Genomic DNA, 17,046 nt, shown 5'->3' with positions numbered 1-17,046 from the left:
GTAGACTGCGGGAAGAAAGTACACGGATACGTCAAAGCCTTCCTCTCCAATAGAACAGCAACAATACGTTTGGGAGAGATTCGATCGCAAAAATTCGCCACACCAAACAAGGGGACACCCCAAGGTTCAGTAATTTTCCCGATACTCTTTAACATCGCAATGATTGGCCTAGGGCATAAACTAAGCAAAATCGAAGGCATAAAACACGCCATTTATGCAGATGACATCACCATCTGGGCCACTAAAGGCTCGCTGTGCCAAAAAGAAAGCTATCTGCAAGCAGCAGCCACTTGCGTGGAAGAATATGTCGGGGAAAGAGGCCTTGAGTGCTCCACGGAGAAATCCGAGCTTCTGAGAATTACACGTACGGGGCAAGAAAAGCAAAGAAAGCCTTAACATATGGCTAAAGGGGCAGCCGATACCGGAAAGCCAACAAATCAGGGTCCTTGGAATGTGGGTGCAATCCAACCAGCGCTGCACCCACACGCTAAAAACACTCAAGCAGTCAACAACCCAAATAGCACGCATGATCACGCGGGTGTCACAAAAGAGATATGGGATGAAAGAAGGAGACACACTTAAGCTGGTTGGCAACCTGGTGGTCAGCAGGGTCGCATACTCACTCCCGTACTTCAACTGCACCAAACAGGAAATACAAGAAGCGGACACAATTTTACGCAAAGCGTACAAAACAGCACTTCACCTGCCGAACAATACATCGACAGAGAAACTAATGGCACTTGGTTTAAGCAACACCTTCGAAGAACTAAAAGAAGCCCAAAGTATCGCACAGCTCATGAGACTCCAGCAGACCAAAACGGGAAGGGAACTGCTAATGGGGCTAGGCTTCGCGGAATCAATCAAAGAAACCCAAAGAACGGAGGGGATTCCTGATGAATATCGGAAAACATTCACTGTTAGCCCTATACCCAAAAACATGGACCCAAACCTCCACACGGCGCGAAGGGACGCAAGGGCGAAATACGTCGAAAAGTACCTGGCCACAAAAAACACAACAGTATACACAGATGCTGCAGTATACGCCAAGCAAAGAGGCACAAACATAGTAAATACAGCTGCGATAGTAATAAGCCAGGACTACAAAGAGATCAGCAGCGCGTCAATGAAGGACTGCTCGGTAACGGAAGCTGAGGAAATAGCCGTAGCTCTAGCGGCAGTGGAGGGCTACCGATCCGAAAGGTCTTTAACAATACTCACCGACTCGCAAGCTACGTGTCGGAATTACATGAACGGCAGAATAGGACGCAGAGCGCTTCACATCCTCCGCTCCTGCAGGGCTAACAACAAAGTCAGGCATACAATTTTCTGGGTACCGGGACACGCTGGAATAGAAGGGAACCTAAGGGCGGACAAGGCAGCTCGAGAGCACACAAACCGAGCGGCCACAAGCACCGATCCTGAGGAACCCATACCAGTCAACCCAAGCTACTCAGACATATTGAATTACTATAAGGGGGTCCGAATCAAATACCCTCCACCCCACAACAGCCTAAATCAGCATGAAGCAACCTCCTGGAGGAGGCTGCAAACAGGAACATATCCAAACCTAAACACACTAAAGCGTATAGCAGTTTGGGCGAGTTGGTATGTCATGACTGTTTTAGGCTTGTAGCGCAGCTCGGAAGAGCAAAAAAGGAATAAGGTAGGGGTAATCAAAGGGAACGGGAAACAGAGTGAGCGCTCACTCTGTTTCCCGTTCCCTTTGATTACCCCTACCTTATTCCTTTTTTGCTCTTCCGAGCTGCGCTACAAGCCTAAAACGTTTAAACACACTAAGCAAGATGTTTCCCACCCAGTATAGAGACATTTGCCCCTGGTGCGGCGCCAAGCCCACCTTATATCACGTTACATGGGAATGCGTTCAGAATCAGCAATTCCTTCAAATAAAAGACCCGAGTGCGGAGCAGTGGGAGAGGGTGCTCTCCAGCAGCGACCCGAAAGTCCAGCATGGACTAGTAAGGCACGCTCGCCGAGTAGCCACCCTCAGTGGTGCCCTGGAATAGGGGCGTCGACCCTGCGCAGATGGGAAAGAAGACCGTGAAGATGGCCGACCACCTCTGCCACCGCTAATTTCTACACCATTAGAGCAAATAAAGTTTTTCCTCCTCCTTGGAAGATTTCCTCAATCTGCCCATCACTTCCACCTGTTACCCAAAGGGTGATATCATCGGCGTACAGGCTATGCTGTAATCCTTCTATATTTTCTAATTCTGCTGGCTGGCCAATCATAGCTACATTGAAAAGAAAGGCAAATAAGACTGATCCTTGTGGTGTGCCCCGGCTTCCGAGATTTATCTCTTTGGATTTCACTTCACCGATTGTGATTTGCGCAATACGGTCAGAGAGAAAGTCTTTAACATACGCGTGGGTTCGTTGCCCCACTCCTAGGCCTTGTAAGTTTTCTAAAATAGCCCTGTGGGTGATATTACCAAAGGCCTATTCGCGTCTATTATTTGGTGTTTGATTTGCAACATAATGTCTTGTGTAGACAGTTTTGGTCTAAACCCAGTCATGGTGTGCGGGAAAAGGCCATTATCTTCCATGAAATTGGTTAGACGTGTGAGGACGTGCCCCATGAGCTTGCCAGCACACGACGTTAACGATATAGGCCTGAGATTCTCAAGTTGAAGTTTCTTTCTCGGCTTTGGAATGATTATAACTTGGCCGGTTTTCCATTGACGTGGAATATTACCCTGTTCCCAGCAGTTGTTAATATACTTGGTGAGGGCCGAGATAGATTCATCATCGAGCTTTCTCAGGATCTTCTTGTTGGTGATTCCATCCGGGCCTGGCGTGGACTTCTTGTTGAGCCTGATTAGTTCCGCTCGAACTTCAGCCTCGGTTATGGGGCTGTCAAGATACGGGTTTTCCTTACCAGTATACGGATGTTGTTGTTCTTTGGTTGTATTTCCTACGTATAGCCCTTGTAGTTCCTGTAAAAGTACTTCTTCCGTGCCTTTGTATCTGTGAATTATTTTGTGCAGGCAGTGTCGTTGTGTGGACTTGCTGTTTTCCGGGTCTAAAAGATAGCGCAGAAGATTCCGGGTTTTAGGTATCCCTATCTGTCTCTCCATGGTTGCACGTGGCCTCCCAATTTTGACGGCTTAATCTATTCGCATAGTCCTCTATTTCCTTATTGAGCATGGCGATTTTCCTTCTCAGGTTTCTATTAAGTTTTTGCTGTTTCCAGCGCTTCTGCATGCTGCCTTTTGCCTCCCACATATGTAAGAGTTTGCTGTCCGCCTCATCTATCCCCGCTTTTTCCGGAATAGTCTTAGTGGATCACACTTTGATGAAGTTTTTTAGTCCAAATCTCAGTGTCATGTTTGACTTCATCAGCTTCCTCCTCCCGGATTTTGCGGAAGGAGTCCCATTCCACAATCGTTATTTTCCTGCCTTTCTTTCTTGATGGGCCTGCGTGTACAGTTGTTGCTACACTGAAGTGATCACTACCCAGATTTTCTTGTGTGTTTATCCATTTTGCATCAGGTGTGTTCTTTGTAAAAGTTAGGTCTGGTGTGGTGTCATTGCTCACACTGTTACCCATTCCAGTGGGCGCCTGTGGATCCGTTACAAGAGTGAGACCCTCCTACTGAGCGCCTAACCATAGATTAGGACGCTTGACGTTCTCCAAACGGTATCCCCAAGCCGTGTGGGGTGCATTAAAGTCCCCTACAATTACCATTGCATGTCTTTCTGCTAAATTTAAGGATTTACGAAAAAGCGGACCGAATCTCATCTTGTGTCGAGGGCTACTGTACACATTTACGATGAAAAGGCTTCCTTCTCCCTTGCGCGTGGGAATGATTTCAATCAGGACGTGGTCTACACCGGTCACGCCCGTGTTGTGTTCTATGACCGTAAGGTTTCTATGTACGAGAGTTGTAACGGACGCCTTCTCGCCGGAAGCACCGTATGCTTTGTAACCGGATAATTTAGCCAGTCCCCCTGTTTCTTGCAGGGCGATGACATCTGGGGCCTCCTTGCTACTTATGAACTGCTGTAGGTGTCCCCGTTTCCGGCGATACCCGCGACAGTTCCATTGTCATATTATGTATTTATTACGCGGAGCCATGTTTAACTGTTTGATTCTCCCCGGTGACTTCACTGGTTTCTGTCACTACGGGTCGATGATATGGTTTGGTGGTCGCTTTTACCGGTCCCACTCCAGCAGGCCTCAAGTCTTCTTGCGCGTTTTCAACAACTGTTAATCGGGTTTCAATGCCTTCTATTCTTTGTATAATTTCCACGAACTGTACCTGCAACCCGGCGAATTGTTGTTGTAGCGTCTTAGTTAACTCCACAAACATTCCCTCTACTTGCTTTTCTAACTGCGTTGAGACGCTGCTTTGCGCGTCTGGTGCGTCTTCAGCTTTTCTTCTGTGGGGCGACGTCCCTGTCATTTGCGCGAGAGCGGGCGTTGACTCGCGGCTAGGCGTCTGTGCCGTACTGGCGGTAGGCGTGTGACTTGGCTCGTGTGTCCTATACTGCTGAGCGTTCTCTTGCTTTAATTGTTGAATTTCCTCCCCCTGCTTAGCATTTTAACGCGATAGCGTTAAGGAGCTCGTGTCGCAGAAAAGCCGGTGTCGTCGTCGGCGGCAGCGTTGACCGTGAGCGATAAATCCCAGCAGGTCCTTCATGAATAAAAAACAACTTGCAAGATGGGCTGGGTGGGAATCGAACCAGGGTCTCCGGAGTGTGAGACGGAGGCGCTACCACTGAGCCACGAGTTCAATGCTTCAAAGCGGTACAAACGCGCCTCTAGTGAATGCGGTGTTGCCTTAGAGGCGTGCGTCGCTTGCTCAGGCGCACATTTCGTTGCCGCGCCGAACGCTGCGTTGCTCGACGCTCACCGCGTCCGATGCGGGGCGCGTAGTCGCTGCGCCGAAGCCCATTGTCTTACATCCCTTGGCGGGTCGACGGGAACGCTGTCGCGTTCCACTCTTGAAGGCGAAGCTTAAGAGTCCTCCAGTTTTTTCACGAGTAATTTGCGCTAGTAATTTTCTAATTTGGATAAATTCCTGCTCCAGGGCGGACCGTTCTTTTTTAGGTGTTATATATTAGACGGAGAAGCAGCGCCGGAGACCGTGTCTGCCCAGCTCACCTGCGTTTTGTTGCCGTGGTCCCCGCCGGAGCCCTCCGGGGTTCCGTGTAGTAGGGATCCTCTCGATCTCGATTCAGACCTGGTCCGGGACCGGCCGCCACCGCCTCCGCCGGGGAGTCTTGGGAAGGACCTATAGAGCGGCTCCTGTCGCGGCGTCTGCTGCCGTGGCTGTTGGTCCATGTCGATCCCTTAATTGTGCGATTCCGTGCTGCCCGACCGCTCCCTGGACCGACTTGGGCGATTGTCCGCCATGCGGTTGATGTTCATTCCGTTGTTGTTTCCACTGCCTCTTTCTGAGGAGATATGGGGTCTTGAATCGTTCACGGCACTTTTTGTCTCCTGTGAGGTGTCCCTTCCCACACATGAAGCATCTTGGCTCGCACTGATGATCGATCTTCGGGTGGATTGAGAGTTCCGTATCCGCGACATTTTTTGCTGTTCGGTGTCGGGCAGACATCCGCTCGGTGGCCGAGGCGGCCACAGGTGGTACGTACATTTTTTCGTACTGCTTACGATATAGTAGGCATCGGTATTCAGCTCCGCGGTAGTACACGTAGTGTGGTACGTATGTACCTTCAAACACTATCACCACCGAATCGGTGCGTCCCATGCGTCTTGCGTGTAGTATAGTCGGGTTTCTGCAGTTCACCGGACTTCTTTCAATGTCTTCAGGCGTGTCGTATTCTGGTATACCGTGTATGACTCACTTGGAGGTGTTCTCCCTTGGCTGCAGCGTTTCGCATTCTCCAGTTTCGGCGTGCTCATGATCATGGTGTTTTGTCTTGGATTGATTCGTAGCGTATCTTCTCCGGCATTTTCTGGTGTCAATGCGGCCAATGCGGCTGCCAGCAGAACGCCATCCTTTATGTACGCAATGCGTTGTTGCGCCAAGTACGCCACTGCGATAGGTTGGAAACATGCTGTTCGACTAGTTAGGCCACTTAAGTTATACTAATTAGGCTGTTTTCATTGTTTGTAACGGCAACGACCTTTTGTTTTGCAACAACATTGGCACTCTGGTCCTGTCGGCATTTGGGGAGAAATGGATAGCGGTTTGGAGAGGTGGTTGGAACTGCTTTGTGGAAATTGGGGAAATAAAAGATCAGGGTTCCTTTTGACTCAGTAATAGCCTGGCGAGTCAGGGGTGAAGAGCCTGCGCTTACACGTGGTGCAATGCTGTGTTGTTTTGTTTGTTTGACGTACGTTCTCCAGGGCCCAGGATCCCGAAGTTCCCCGCGGCCAGCGAATTGAGTTCAGCGGCCATTCCAAACTTCCGGGGCGAGGACGAGCTGTTAGATACGGAACCATTTGCTGAACCTACTTCGAGCTCCCCAGACCACATAGAATCGCACCACAGCTAATTAAGGAGCGCCGAAAACACGGATGACACATTCCTGAGGCACGGCACGTGCAAACAAGTTGGCGGACCCCACTTCGTGTTCAGCCGGTGGAGCTATTCACTGCTTGGCTCTTCCCGAAAGTAAAGCGAGAGCCTGGCACTGGGGGCGGGTAAAGTGGGTCCCGAAGCAAGACGGCTGTAATGCGCCATGACAACCTGGCGGCGTCGCCCCCTTCCCTCTATGGTGACGGCGCAGTGTAAGTCAGCAAGGCAAGACCGCAGGGAAAAGAAAGCCCTCGGACAAACAACCGAGCAGCGACTCTCTTCGCCGGGTGTGACTCCATCGCACGTACAGGCGCCTACCATTGGCTGAAAATGGCGTCACCTGAGCGGGCTCTCCCATTGGCCAAACGTCACGTGTCTTATCGACACCGAAGGGCTTAAAAGACGCCGACCGGGAGCAGCAGAAGAGCATTCCTAGAGCTTCCCTTGATTCTTCTCTATCGAACTTCTTGCGACGGGCCGCAGCGTCCGAGTCGCTGCCGGCCCGTAATGACTCTACGACTGTTAATTGACTCTCACTGTACATAATGTAAATAAACCTCCCAAGGTTTTCATCCCAAAGTCCTCCTCAGCTCCTACAGTGTGCATAGCCATCATTTGAAGTGCTCTGCACTTATAAAGCAAGGAAATGGCGACTACCCTGGCATTGCATTTCAGCCAGAGATGGCAGTGCATTTTAAATCTTCTTGCCTGCCAATCAGACAGTGAATAAGCAAGATCTCAATTTCTCTTCACCATAAACTTGAAGGGCCCTTCATTATCCAGAAAATTTCCCGTTTTGCAGGCATCGCCATTGGCCCAATAGACTTGATGTGTAAATACAACCGATATTTTTGGGTGGCCGCCAGCTCTACATTCGTTATCTGTACTCCGTCTGTAGCTGTAGCGTATGCCGACTCCGCCACCATTATATTCTCTGGCAACCTCGAAGAGACATCAAGTATGATCTGAAAGAACCAAAAAATCAAATATGGCCTCATAGATTACATGCTAGATGGCAACAGATTACATAGATTACATGCTAGATGGCCCTGAGGCCTTGCCTTGGTTGCCAAACTAAGCCTCAGACTGCAAACACAGGTTTGCCCAAATTATAGGTCACGTCAACATCGGGATCATCCCATCCTATTCCGGACCATCTCGCAGAATTATCAAGTGGAATAATGGCTGTGGGGTGGCGCACAGATTCATCGCTGCGTCGCTACAGGGCAAAATCCAATATTCTCCATCCCAAACTTTATTGAAATTGGGTTGTAGCGTTGTGCCTCCACGCCAGATGGCATTCATATGTGACATAGGTCACGAGACACTGAACAGATGGTGCCACAGCACCCATGTACATAAGTGATGTCCACCTGATTGAAGGTTGTTATCAGAATAGGGCCCACACTGGTGTAGCATGCTCACTTTGTCACTGCGCCGGCAACACAACAACAATAAATACAAGTGCTACAAAACTAATGAATGCTGCCCACATTCTGTGTGCGAGTGTTTAAGATATATTGTAATATTAATGCTATTAATAGATGAATATGGTATATGCCTCGTTCTCGCTTGACATTTAAGCAAAAACTGGCTATCTAAATATTGCAAGCAAGAGTATCGAAGTATTGGGCCACGTCGTCTCAAAGGGTGGCATCCAGCCAGACCCTGAAAAGATTACTGCTGTTCTCCAGTTTTTTTACCCACAGCAGCAGAAAGATTTACATAGTTTTCGCGGCTTGGCATCCTATCCTTATCGATTTATCCGCAACTTCACTGCAATAGTGGCTCCTCTATAGAAGCTGTGGGTGACCGGTGTTTCTCACGTGGACTGATGACTGCAAGTCGGCTTTTCAAGTTCTCAAGCAACACTTTACTTCAGGAGCGGTGCCTTGCCACTTCATTGACAGAGCCCCCACAATACTTCATACGGACAATGTCACAAAGTGCGTGACCGCACCCACCTGGAGATTGCAGCCGCAGTGCCACTCGCACGGTGATCGGGAGGAGGACTCCCCATTACCCCAGCTTGCCAGACCAGTTGGTCACGTGGGTCATCAGAGTGGGATGAGGGACGAGCTTGCCTTGGCGAGCGCGGGCAGAGTGGTTTAGAAGACGGAGCGGCGTGGTCGTGCACCGAGAGACAGCTGAAGATGTGGTCGGCAGGCTGAAACCCCTAGGCCAAAGTCTTTGCCGGTAGATCGACAGACGGTGCAAGTCTGTCAAGGTCTTCGGCAGCGAGGTACCAGCAGCCTGACGCTCTTCAGATCGGGATCTCGGCGACCACGCCACAGATAAGCCTCATGTTCCAACCTGATCTCGGAACTTTCCGCCGGACCCTTTTTTTAATCGCGTTCCATATATAATTTAATTATTTAGTTTTGTATGCTCTGTTAGAGTAGTGTTTGCCACGTTTATTGTTGCATGTATTTTTCATTTGTGCCACATATTTTTTTGTTATTTCGCGAGTGTTAGAAATTCCCACATGGGCTTTGCGTTGTGCGTCGTGTCAGAGTTGGTGTTGCGTGTGACCCTGCATGCCTTCCGCGAAGCTTTGCAACATCTGCTTTCTGTTTCTGTATTCTTTTTTCCATCATGTCTCCGGCCCGATTTCATTTTAATAAATTGAGCGTGTGTCTTTTACATCACCTCCCGTCTCATGCCTTTGGTCCACGGTTGATCAGGCATGGACCTTATCGCCGGTCAGCAGTCTAACTATCCGTAAATACATGTGGGGTGGGTTTGTTGTCGCCCCATCCCCTCTGGTTTGGAGAGCGTGAATACATAACCACCAATCTTTGACAGACGCAAACTTACAAGATACTGGAGCTGTACTTCTGCATCCTAATGCAACCTCTAAAGAGCAAATCATGGCATATACCAGGTGAACACTTTCTCCAGCTCAGCGGTACTACACCATCACAGAGCAAGAGTCTGGCTATTTTTTGGTCGATTCAGGAATTTTACCCATACCTGAAGCGCAGCACTTTGCTCCCTTCGTTAAAAAACTGAACAAATAAATTAAGGGATCACCAAACCCTTCTTTATTTGTTCTTTTTGTTAATCTGCCTTCTTCTAAATGTAATAATGCCCGAAACGAAGATTTGTAGAGGCGAGTTCGTCACACGAGTAGCTCTCTTTGCCAGTACATGTCACTGCAAGTGGTTTCACTTGTTTAACCCTTTAACCCCCAATCCTGAGTTGTACATGTCATGGGAGGTTGTACCGATACCACTGATGACAAGCCACACTCGTTCAACCCGAAGTTGTGCTGCTCCCACAGCCAAAGATGAGTTATGGTCTGGATTGAGAGAAGGCTGCCCTCAAGAGCAGCTGTTTAAAAAAATTTTGTGTCATGTTTAGCCAGACACCAAGTACACTACATATTCAGAATCAAAATGACAAAAAAATTATGACTACTTAAAAAATTTGGAAAATTTCTTACATTTCCCCCAAAATTAATTTGGAGTTAAAGGCTTAATAGAACATTTCTGCCCAAAACAAGACCCTCGCCATGTTAAGTGCCTGCAAAAGTTATCAGGAAAATTTCTAAGTTTGGGCTGCCTGACAACAAAACCCCCAGATATATCTACCACGTTTACCTTTCCAAAAATAATGGCTGATTTCTATCCCCTCCCCCAAATTAGAAAGAAATATATATAAAACCCGAAAGCAATGGACTCTAAGCATAACCAAAGCACACATGCTATGTGTGGTGAAAAAATGATAACATCCATTTGTGACGAAATAAATGTGCCATTCCCAGGGCCTGTAGCAAAAGTTCACCAATCCAGTTCGCTAGCCTCAACCTACTTTTCATTAGGCAGTGCCCGAGTAATCCTGTGCTACGCTACAACTTCGTTAAGCTACATCTTACCGCTATTCTCATGATGAAGGCAAAGCATGCGAGTCCTCTGCATGGAGTGAGCACGAGTCCTCATTCACATATTCCATGACTAGGCTTCGAAATTGTCACATGAACACAGTTGGGGACGCACCTTTCCATCACTGGCTGTAGATGCAAGGAAATTAATAACAATTTGTGTCATTTTATTCAGAAACAAGACGAAAAACAGGCGAATAGAAGGCAAGCCAAGCATGGCACGAGCCTTTATCGCTCTATCACATGAGGCTAAACTTTCACAGCACAATAGTTTGTACACCAGAACAGTCAGGCATCATCGGTCCTGTGGGGCTGCTCCTCCTTGCTTGGTGGCGGCTGCTCCTCGGCTTGGTAGCGCAGGGTGCTGCTGGGCGGCGCGAAGGCTGGTGCCTCTTCGGGCAATTCAGCCTCTTCGGGCTCCTGTGCACACAAATTTATGAGAATAAACACTTAGCAGTAGGGTGTAAACGAGATGCAGTGGCAATTGCCAAAATTAAGAGCAGCTTGTGTTTTTCAAGTAAGTGCAGTTCCAGCAGCTGCGCTTCAGCATCGCAACTTCATTTCCTCATGGCTTCGTGCACTTCTGCTCTGCTGGAGCCTAAGTGGAATACTTGGGCATGCTGGCTGTCCCCATTGCTGACTTTGCATACACGTCAAATCCCCCTGGTGCAGTTTCCTTGTCGCTTACACATTCAGAACATGTATTTCTCCAAGCGACTTATGAAAAACATACTGTTTACACTGTGTGTCACCTAGTGTTCCAGATGTTATGACACGAAGTCTTAACGCAAAAATGTGTTTTTACTTTATGGAAGGCTTTTTGTGTAATGGCCCAAGGAGAAAGAAACACATGAGGCTGTTGGTGATTTGCATGCTGGCAATCATAATAGTATTATTAACATTATTAAGCCCACACTTAAGCTGCTGCTAGCATTTCATTATGTGCCATCATTCACGACAGCAAATGCACGCATTTGTGAAGAGCATGCATGAGCTGCACAATGTGGCCTTTAATGCAGCACATGCAGCACAATGCTTCCTGCAACGCCCTCAGTAGAATGTGCACCTACACCTCTGCATTCTATCCAGATTCGGTGTGGGCTCGGGGCACAGACAAGTAAGAACAGGAAGAAGCAAAGAATAACATAAACTCAAGCTTCATCCAGGATGACCTACCTCATTAGGCTCGGAGGCTGCCGCAGAAAGGTGCATATTCTGGCCTACCCTTGCGTACAATGCAACTTGCTATTGAAGATGAGTAAAGTAGTGCAAAAACAATGACTGCAGCACCTGCTGCCATTTGTTCACTTATCACCCACTGCACGAATAACACTGTCTCTATGCCGAGCAAGAGCAAGAGCAAGAAGCACAATAATTAAATTAAACCTGTCGACCTTATACCAGTGGTACTTTTACAAAGTACTTAAGCAATAAAATTTGAGACCTACTATTTTAGCACTGCAGTTAAACCTCACTACAATGAACTAATAAATTGAACCAAACCTTGTTCATACATTTGGGGGAAAAATGCCAAGTACTAACCGGGGAAATGAAAGGGCAAAATTGGAATCCACCCGAATTGTAGCACGAAGCTACAAAGGAAACCCGTACGTTTTTCTCAAGAAAACCTTGCAGTTATTGCTTAATTTGGCCTCGCTCTGCGATCGCTAGCCTCCTGGTAAACTCGGACGGTAGAGCGATCACCCCGGAAAGGTGCTGGTCTGGGGTTCAGGTCCCAGGCCAGGATGAATTTTTTTTCAACTGTGAAGTTTTCTTCTTGAGAAATCCGTATGTGTTTCCTTTTAAGCTTCGTGCTGCAATTCGGGTGAGTGCCAATTTTTCCCTTTCAGTACTTTCCTCCACCTTGCGGGCTTCCGCAGAACTGATTTGTCATAACTGGGAAGATGTATGATCTGAAGTCACAAAAATAATTGGCAGACTCAACTGTAGCTGACAATTACATAATGCGAAGCATTGTATGAATCGAATCGTTGCAGTATTCACCGAGTTGGTTGAGCCCAAGCAGCTTGAGATGCACATTGTTGTTCTTGTGGCTTTGGCAAGCTTACGTTTGCGCTCCAGGGTTCTTTAAGCGGGGCATTTTGGTGGGAAGTTTTTATGCGCCCAGTCAGTGCGGCATGACATACCGAGGTGTGCCGAGAAGGTGGCGCCTGAGCGACCCGAGACGAACATTGTCACTTTCCTATCCTGTAATGATTTAAGAGGGCAATATAAAGCCGAAAAGAAATCGAGCTGGTTGCCGAAGCCAGTATATGATACCTATGATGCTACCAGAATGTGTGGGGATTGCACGTGCAATGCCGATATCTCCAAAGCGGCCGCACAGTTATCATGCGATGATCACATGCTCGGTCGCGGAGGGTAGTGTGGAGAGCGCACATTTCGCCGCTTCAGCTGCTCTTCGTGTCTGGCCACGACGTTGCAGCCAAGGCCTCCTTTCCCCTTTCCCATTACCTCCTTTTCCCCTTCTTGGAACCGGGGAGACTCCCTCTCCAGCGCTCGGAGAGAAGCGCTGTTCCTGCGATGCGTCTTTGTCTTTTGGCTGAGGAGCTTGCGGCTGGCCACACCTCAATTCAGCCACTGAGACTGCCGCACGCCATCGCCTTGCAGTTCTCGGCCTTTGTGGGCGACTGACCGCCCTAGGGCCCGAGCGCAGATCCATGCTAGGTGAGCTGAACCCTTATCAGCCTCTTGTGTGGGTTCCACATAGTGCGGTTTATCACCTCGGACGTGCGGAATGCTCTGCCACTGTGGTTTTGTTTTGTATTTGTATTTTCTGTTGTTGCTCTTTGTTGGTATTATAGCTATAAGGTGAATAAACACCTTAAGTCCAAAACTCACTCTGCCTCCCCCCCCCCCCCCCTCCAGGCCTGAACCTCCAGTGGTCGCAACTCACTGTGAACCGTGGGTTCGGGGTCACAGCTCTGACTGTTAGGGCTGCTGCAAAAGTGCTAGCGAGTGACTGCCTCTCTGCCGGAGTGAACTTGAAAAACACCCCTACATTTGGTGCCCAACATGGGGCCAGAGGTGTGACAGGTTGAGTCTGTGTGTGAGTGACTGTCACCACACTAACGAACCATAGCAGCATATGAGGCTGACTTACAGCCATTGTATACGCTATCAACGGTGGCTACCAACAGGCAACAATTCGAAGCATTGGTAACTGCTACTGCACAATCAAACCTGCGGTGAACGTTACCCCTCGGAACATCATCAGCTTTGAAGAGGGTAGCACTACACATTAAGCACCCTCTCCGACAGGACACGAGGCACATTACACCAGAGTTTGTGGAGAGCATGGAGCCACTGCGGCGCACTTGCTCAATGCATCCAGCTCTTGTGCCAAACAATACTGGCCAGGGCGAGCCTCAGCAGGTGCTGATGCGCGATGCAATGCACCTGATTGAAAGCTTGACAGGTGTCCTGCAGAATACTCTGTTGACACCTACCACAGCTGCTAGACGGAGAGTGAGGGTGGACTTACCCACCTACAGCAGGCACCATGATTCAGTCAGTGTCAACGAATACCTCGACCGCATGCTGACTTATCAGCAAGCAACGGGGCTGTCCGATGGAGAGATGCTGGAACACGTACCAGTGTTGTTGACTGATCACGCAGCCCGCTGGTTCCGGCTTACTGGCTACCGGTCTCGCATGCTGGCCAAGTTCCGAGTGACCTTATGCGAGGAATTTCTGCCTGCAGATTACCAGCTTCGTCTGCAGCACGAGTTGGAGCTACACACTCAGCATCCGGACTAATTCTTCCTCGAGTACTTAAGGGTGTTGGACAAACTTTATCGTACCGCTAACCCCTCTGCTCCAAATTGTGATAAGGTGGAGAGAGTCATGCGACAAGCTCATCCCACCTTCGCAGCATACTTGAGAGGCAGCAAGTTCAGGGATTTGGATGAGCTGGCCTCGGAGGCAAAATGCATACAGGCGGCCATACCCTTGCCTCGCGTTCATACCGACCTCCAACCCCATCATCACAGGCACTTGAGCCGTGATGCGCGTGGAAAGGAGACACTTGCCGCACCCGTTCCCAGGGAGCCGGTGCGGTTGCTTTCAATGACGGGCCTCTGAGAAACGATTGAAAATGATCTGACTGGGCTCTCGACCCGTACGCTTATGCCATGCGTGCAGCACGTGCTGTTGATGGCCGAGGTATGCAGAATCGTGGTTGACATGTCGACTTGAGGATGCCAGAGCATAGTGTGCCTGCAAGGGAGCAGTCGAAAGGAAGGAACAATGGCCAACCAGGGTAAGGCACTGTATGCCAAGCCTGACAAAGGCAGACTCTCCTCTGTTATTGGTGCAACCAACTGGGGCACTAGGCCTGGGATTGCAAACAGCCTACAAACCGAGAGCACGTACTTTTGAGGAATGAGCGGGACCACCGGTGAGCAACACTGCATGGCCGGTGGCAGTTACAGCGGCATGGAAGTGCAATCCTCAGCCGGTGAGTTTTTGGCTAAAAGTAAAGCACTAGACAGCGCCCTGAACGAACTGCTCGATACAGCCATTGTTGAAAGGTCAGATAGCCCAGGGGGTTTTCCTGTGGTGTTAGTTCCTAAAAGGGATGGGACAACCCGTCTTTGTGTTGATTATCACCGCCTGAATGAGGTGACACGCAAGGATGCATATCCGCTTCCTAGCATTTCCTCAATCGTGTCCACCGTTGGTGGAGCTAAATACTTCACTACGCTCTATGGAAGCAGAGGATACTTACAGGTGGAGGTCGTAACAAGCATGTGAAGCCCCCTCGAGCATAATCTTCGTTGACCTGCCAGGCTTGGTAGGCAACATTGGTCACTGCACCAATAGACACTGGTGAGCACAGCTGCTCCCCAAGACGGTCAGTCATCGTTCGTCACCACCACGCTGCGGAGCGTTTGTCAAACCGAGGGTGCCTTGAGCCCTCCCTCGTTCACGAAACCGGGCGGATCGTGACACTGGCGACGAGTACCCCCGAATCGTCCCACGCCACCGCGAGCGGCGAAACACCACCCTCTATTGCTGACGCCATGCTGCTGTACGAAAGGCTTGAGATGTCCGAGAGAGATGAGCCCACCTGGCCAGTTTATGAAGAACAAGTCCACGTGTTCTTCCAGGCAAACGACACACCAGAGGCCAAACAGCAGGACATTTTCCTGGCCAGCTGCAGGACCCGTGTCTTCAGTCTCCTGCTCGACCTTCTAAAGCCAGCCGTGCCGCATGTTTCAGACGCTAGATGAGCTGCCCGCTATACTGCGCTCGCATTTCAACCCAGCACTGCCCACACTGGGCTTCTTCGATTTTCCACTTCTGGCTACCTGCGGGCTGCCAGAGCCAGCCAGAGCGTCTTCGTTTTTCTCAGGTTGCTCCGCCCACCGTGCTACGCACTTCCGCCGGGCATTCGTTTTACTCGCGCTGGATGATTCTGGCTACCCGCGGGCTGCCAGAACCTGCCAGGACGATTTTGGTCTGGCTGCTCTCTGGAAGTTCTCTGGCTAGCAGACGACTAAAAGAGGCGATGGGCGCTTGCCGCCATCTTTACGGGGACTTCACGGATTGCAACGCGGGCGCTTGAGGACTTAAATTTACCTTGCTCAGCCAGCTGTCTATGGTCATCTTCGGATTTCCTTACTTCGAGCGTTATCTTTTTAGGTGCTAACGCTTCGCTCCGCATCACGAAGTGGTGTGATACGAGCCATGGTGAACCGTTTGAAGCTTTTGTGTATGTGTATATGTGTGTGTCCCCTGATTGCTTCTTCGCGGCGGTGAACAGCGCGCCGCGCTCTCATGCGTGCATGTTATCTGCATCGTGTTCCACGCAAGTTGTAGACGCTCATTCACACATTGCGGTACATTTTGGGTTCGTATTTTTCTGGTGGCGTTCCTTTTGACATATTTCGCGTATGTATATCTCTCCTTTCTTTGCAGTTAGCGAAGGCTTTGCAGCTAACCCGTGTTCGCTCCGTCTCTCCGTCGTATGCTTAGGTTGCAGCTCGAAACCGATATGTGCTTGAACTGCAGGCCGTTGATCTAAGAATACACTGATTGCACTCGGTACATTTAGACACACGTACATTGGCTTATTGCTCTCATGATTGCGACCAATGTTGTTTTTCGTGTGGAACGTTTCACTGGTCACAGGCGACGTGCATTTTCATGCGCCAGCCGCGTCCCCAGCTCCTTAAATGAGAAGCACCATCAGCCGCAACAAACTTTCTGAAATCGAAGCCCAAGCAGGTCGGTCCGAAATTTTATGCGTATGAGATGTACCCGATAACTTGCTTTTTCATGCCTTGTGATGACACGATGCTAACTCATCAATGTCACCGGTGGTCGACGTGATCGCTGCGAGCAGGGATCCTCCAGCCATCGCTTTCTAGTATACAATCACGATTTCGCGTCTTGTCATCTGCCGCGTCCGAGGCCATCTGTTGCGCTGCGCAAGGCGAGGTTGGCCGAGTACGCGTCCTGTGCCGAGTCGCGCGAAAGTGATCGTATCCCTAAATGCAACTATATATTTTCAAGCTGGCAACGCATAAATGGGCCGACCACGCCAAGCGCGCGCCGGCCTCGCCGGGCGCTGCCATGCTGGTAGCATGTTTACATTTGGCCAGCTGTACCGGCATTTGATTTTGCAAA

General features: G+C 49.5%; 1 protein-coding gene across 7 annotated transcripts in view; it reads right to left on the bottom strand.

Annotated features, from left to right (window-relative positions):
• Window positions 1-10,538: 10,538 nt before the first annotated feature.
• Window positions 10,539-17,046, bottom strand: part of faf (ubiquitin carboxyl-terminal hydrolase-like faf) — a 758,782-nt gene continuing 752,274 nt past the window's right edge. For all 7 annotated transcript variants that reach the window (XM_065437146.1, XM_065437151.1, XM_070532615.1 and 4 more), the window contains one exon: window positions 10,539-10,812. In XM_065437146.1, the coding sequence (XP_065293218.1) occupies window positions 10,681-10,812 (132 nt within the window). In that variant the 3' untranslated portion in view covers window positions 10,539-10,680. The remainder of the gene's footprint in view (window positions 10,813-17,046) is intronic.

This window comes from Dermacentor albipictus, chromosome 1, assembly GCF_038994185.2.
Source record: "Dermacentor albipictus isolate Rhodes 1998 colony chromosome 1, USDA_Dalb.pri_finalv2, whole genome shotgun sequence".
Taxonomy (NCBI): domain Eukaryota; kingdom Metazoa; phylum Arthropoda; class Arachnida; order Ixodida; family Ixodidae; genus Dermacentor; species Dermacentor albipictus.
The sequence above is the reverse complement of the archived record's forward strand: the minus strand, read 5'-3'. Positions and strand labels throughout refer to the sequence as shown.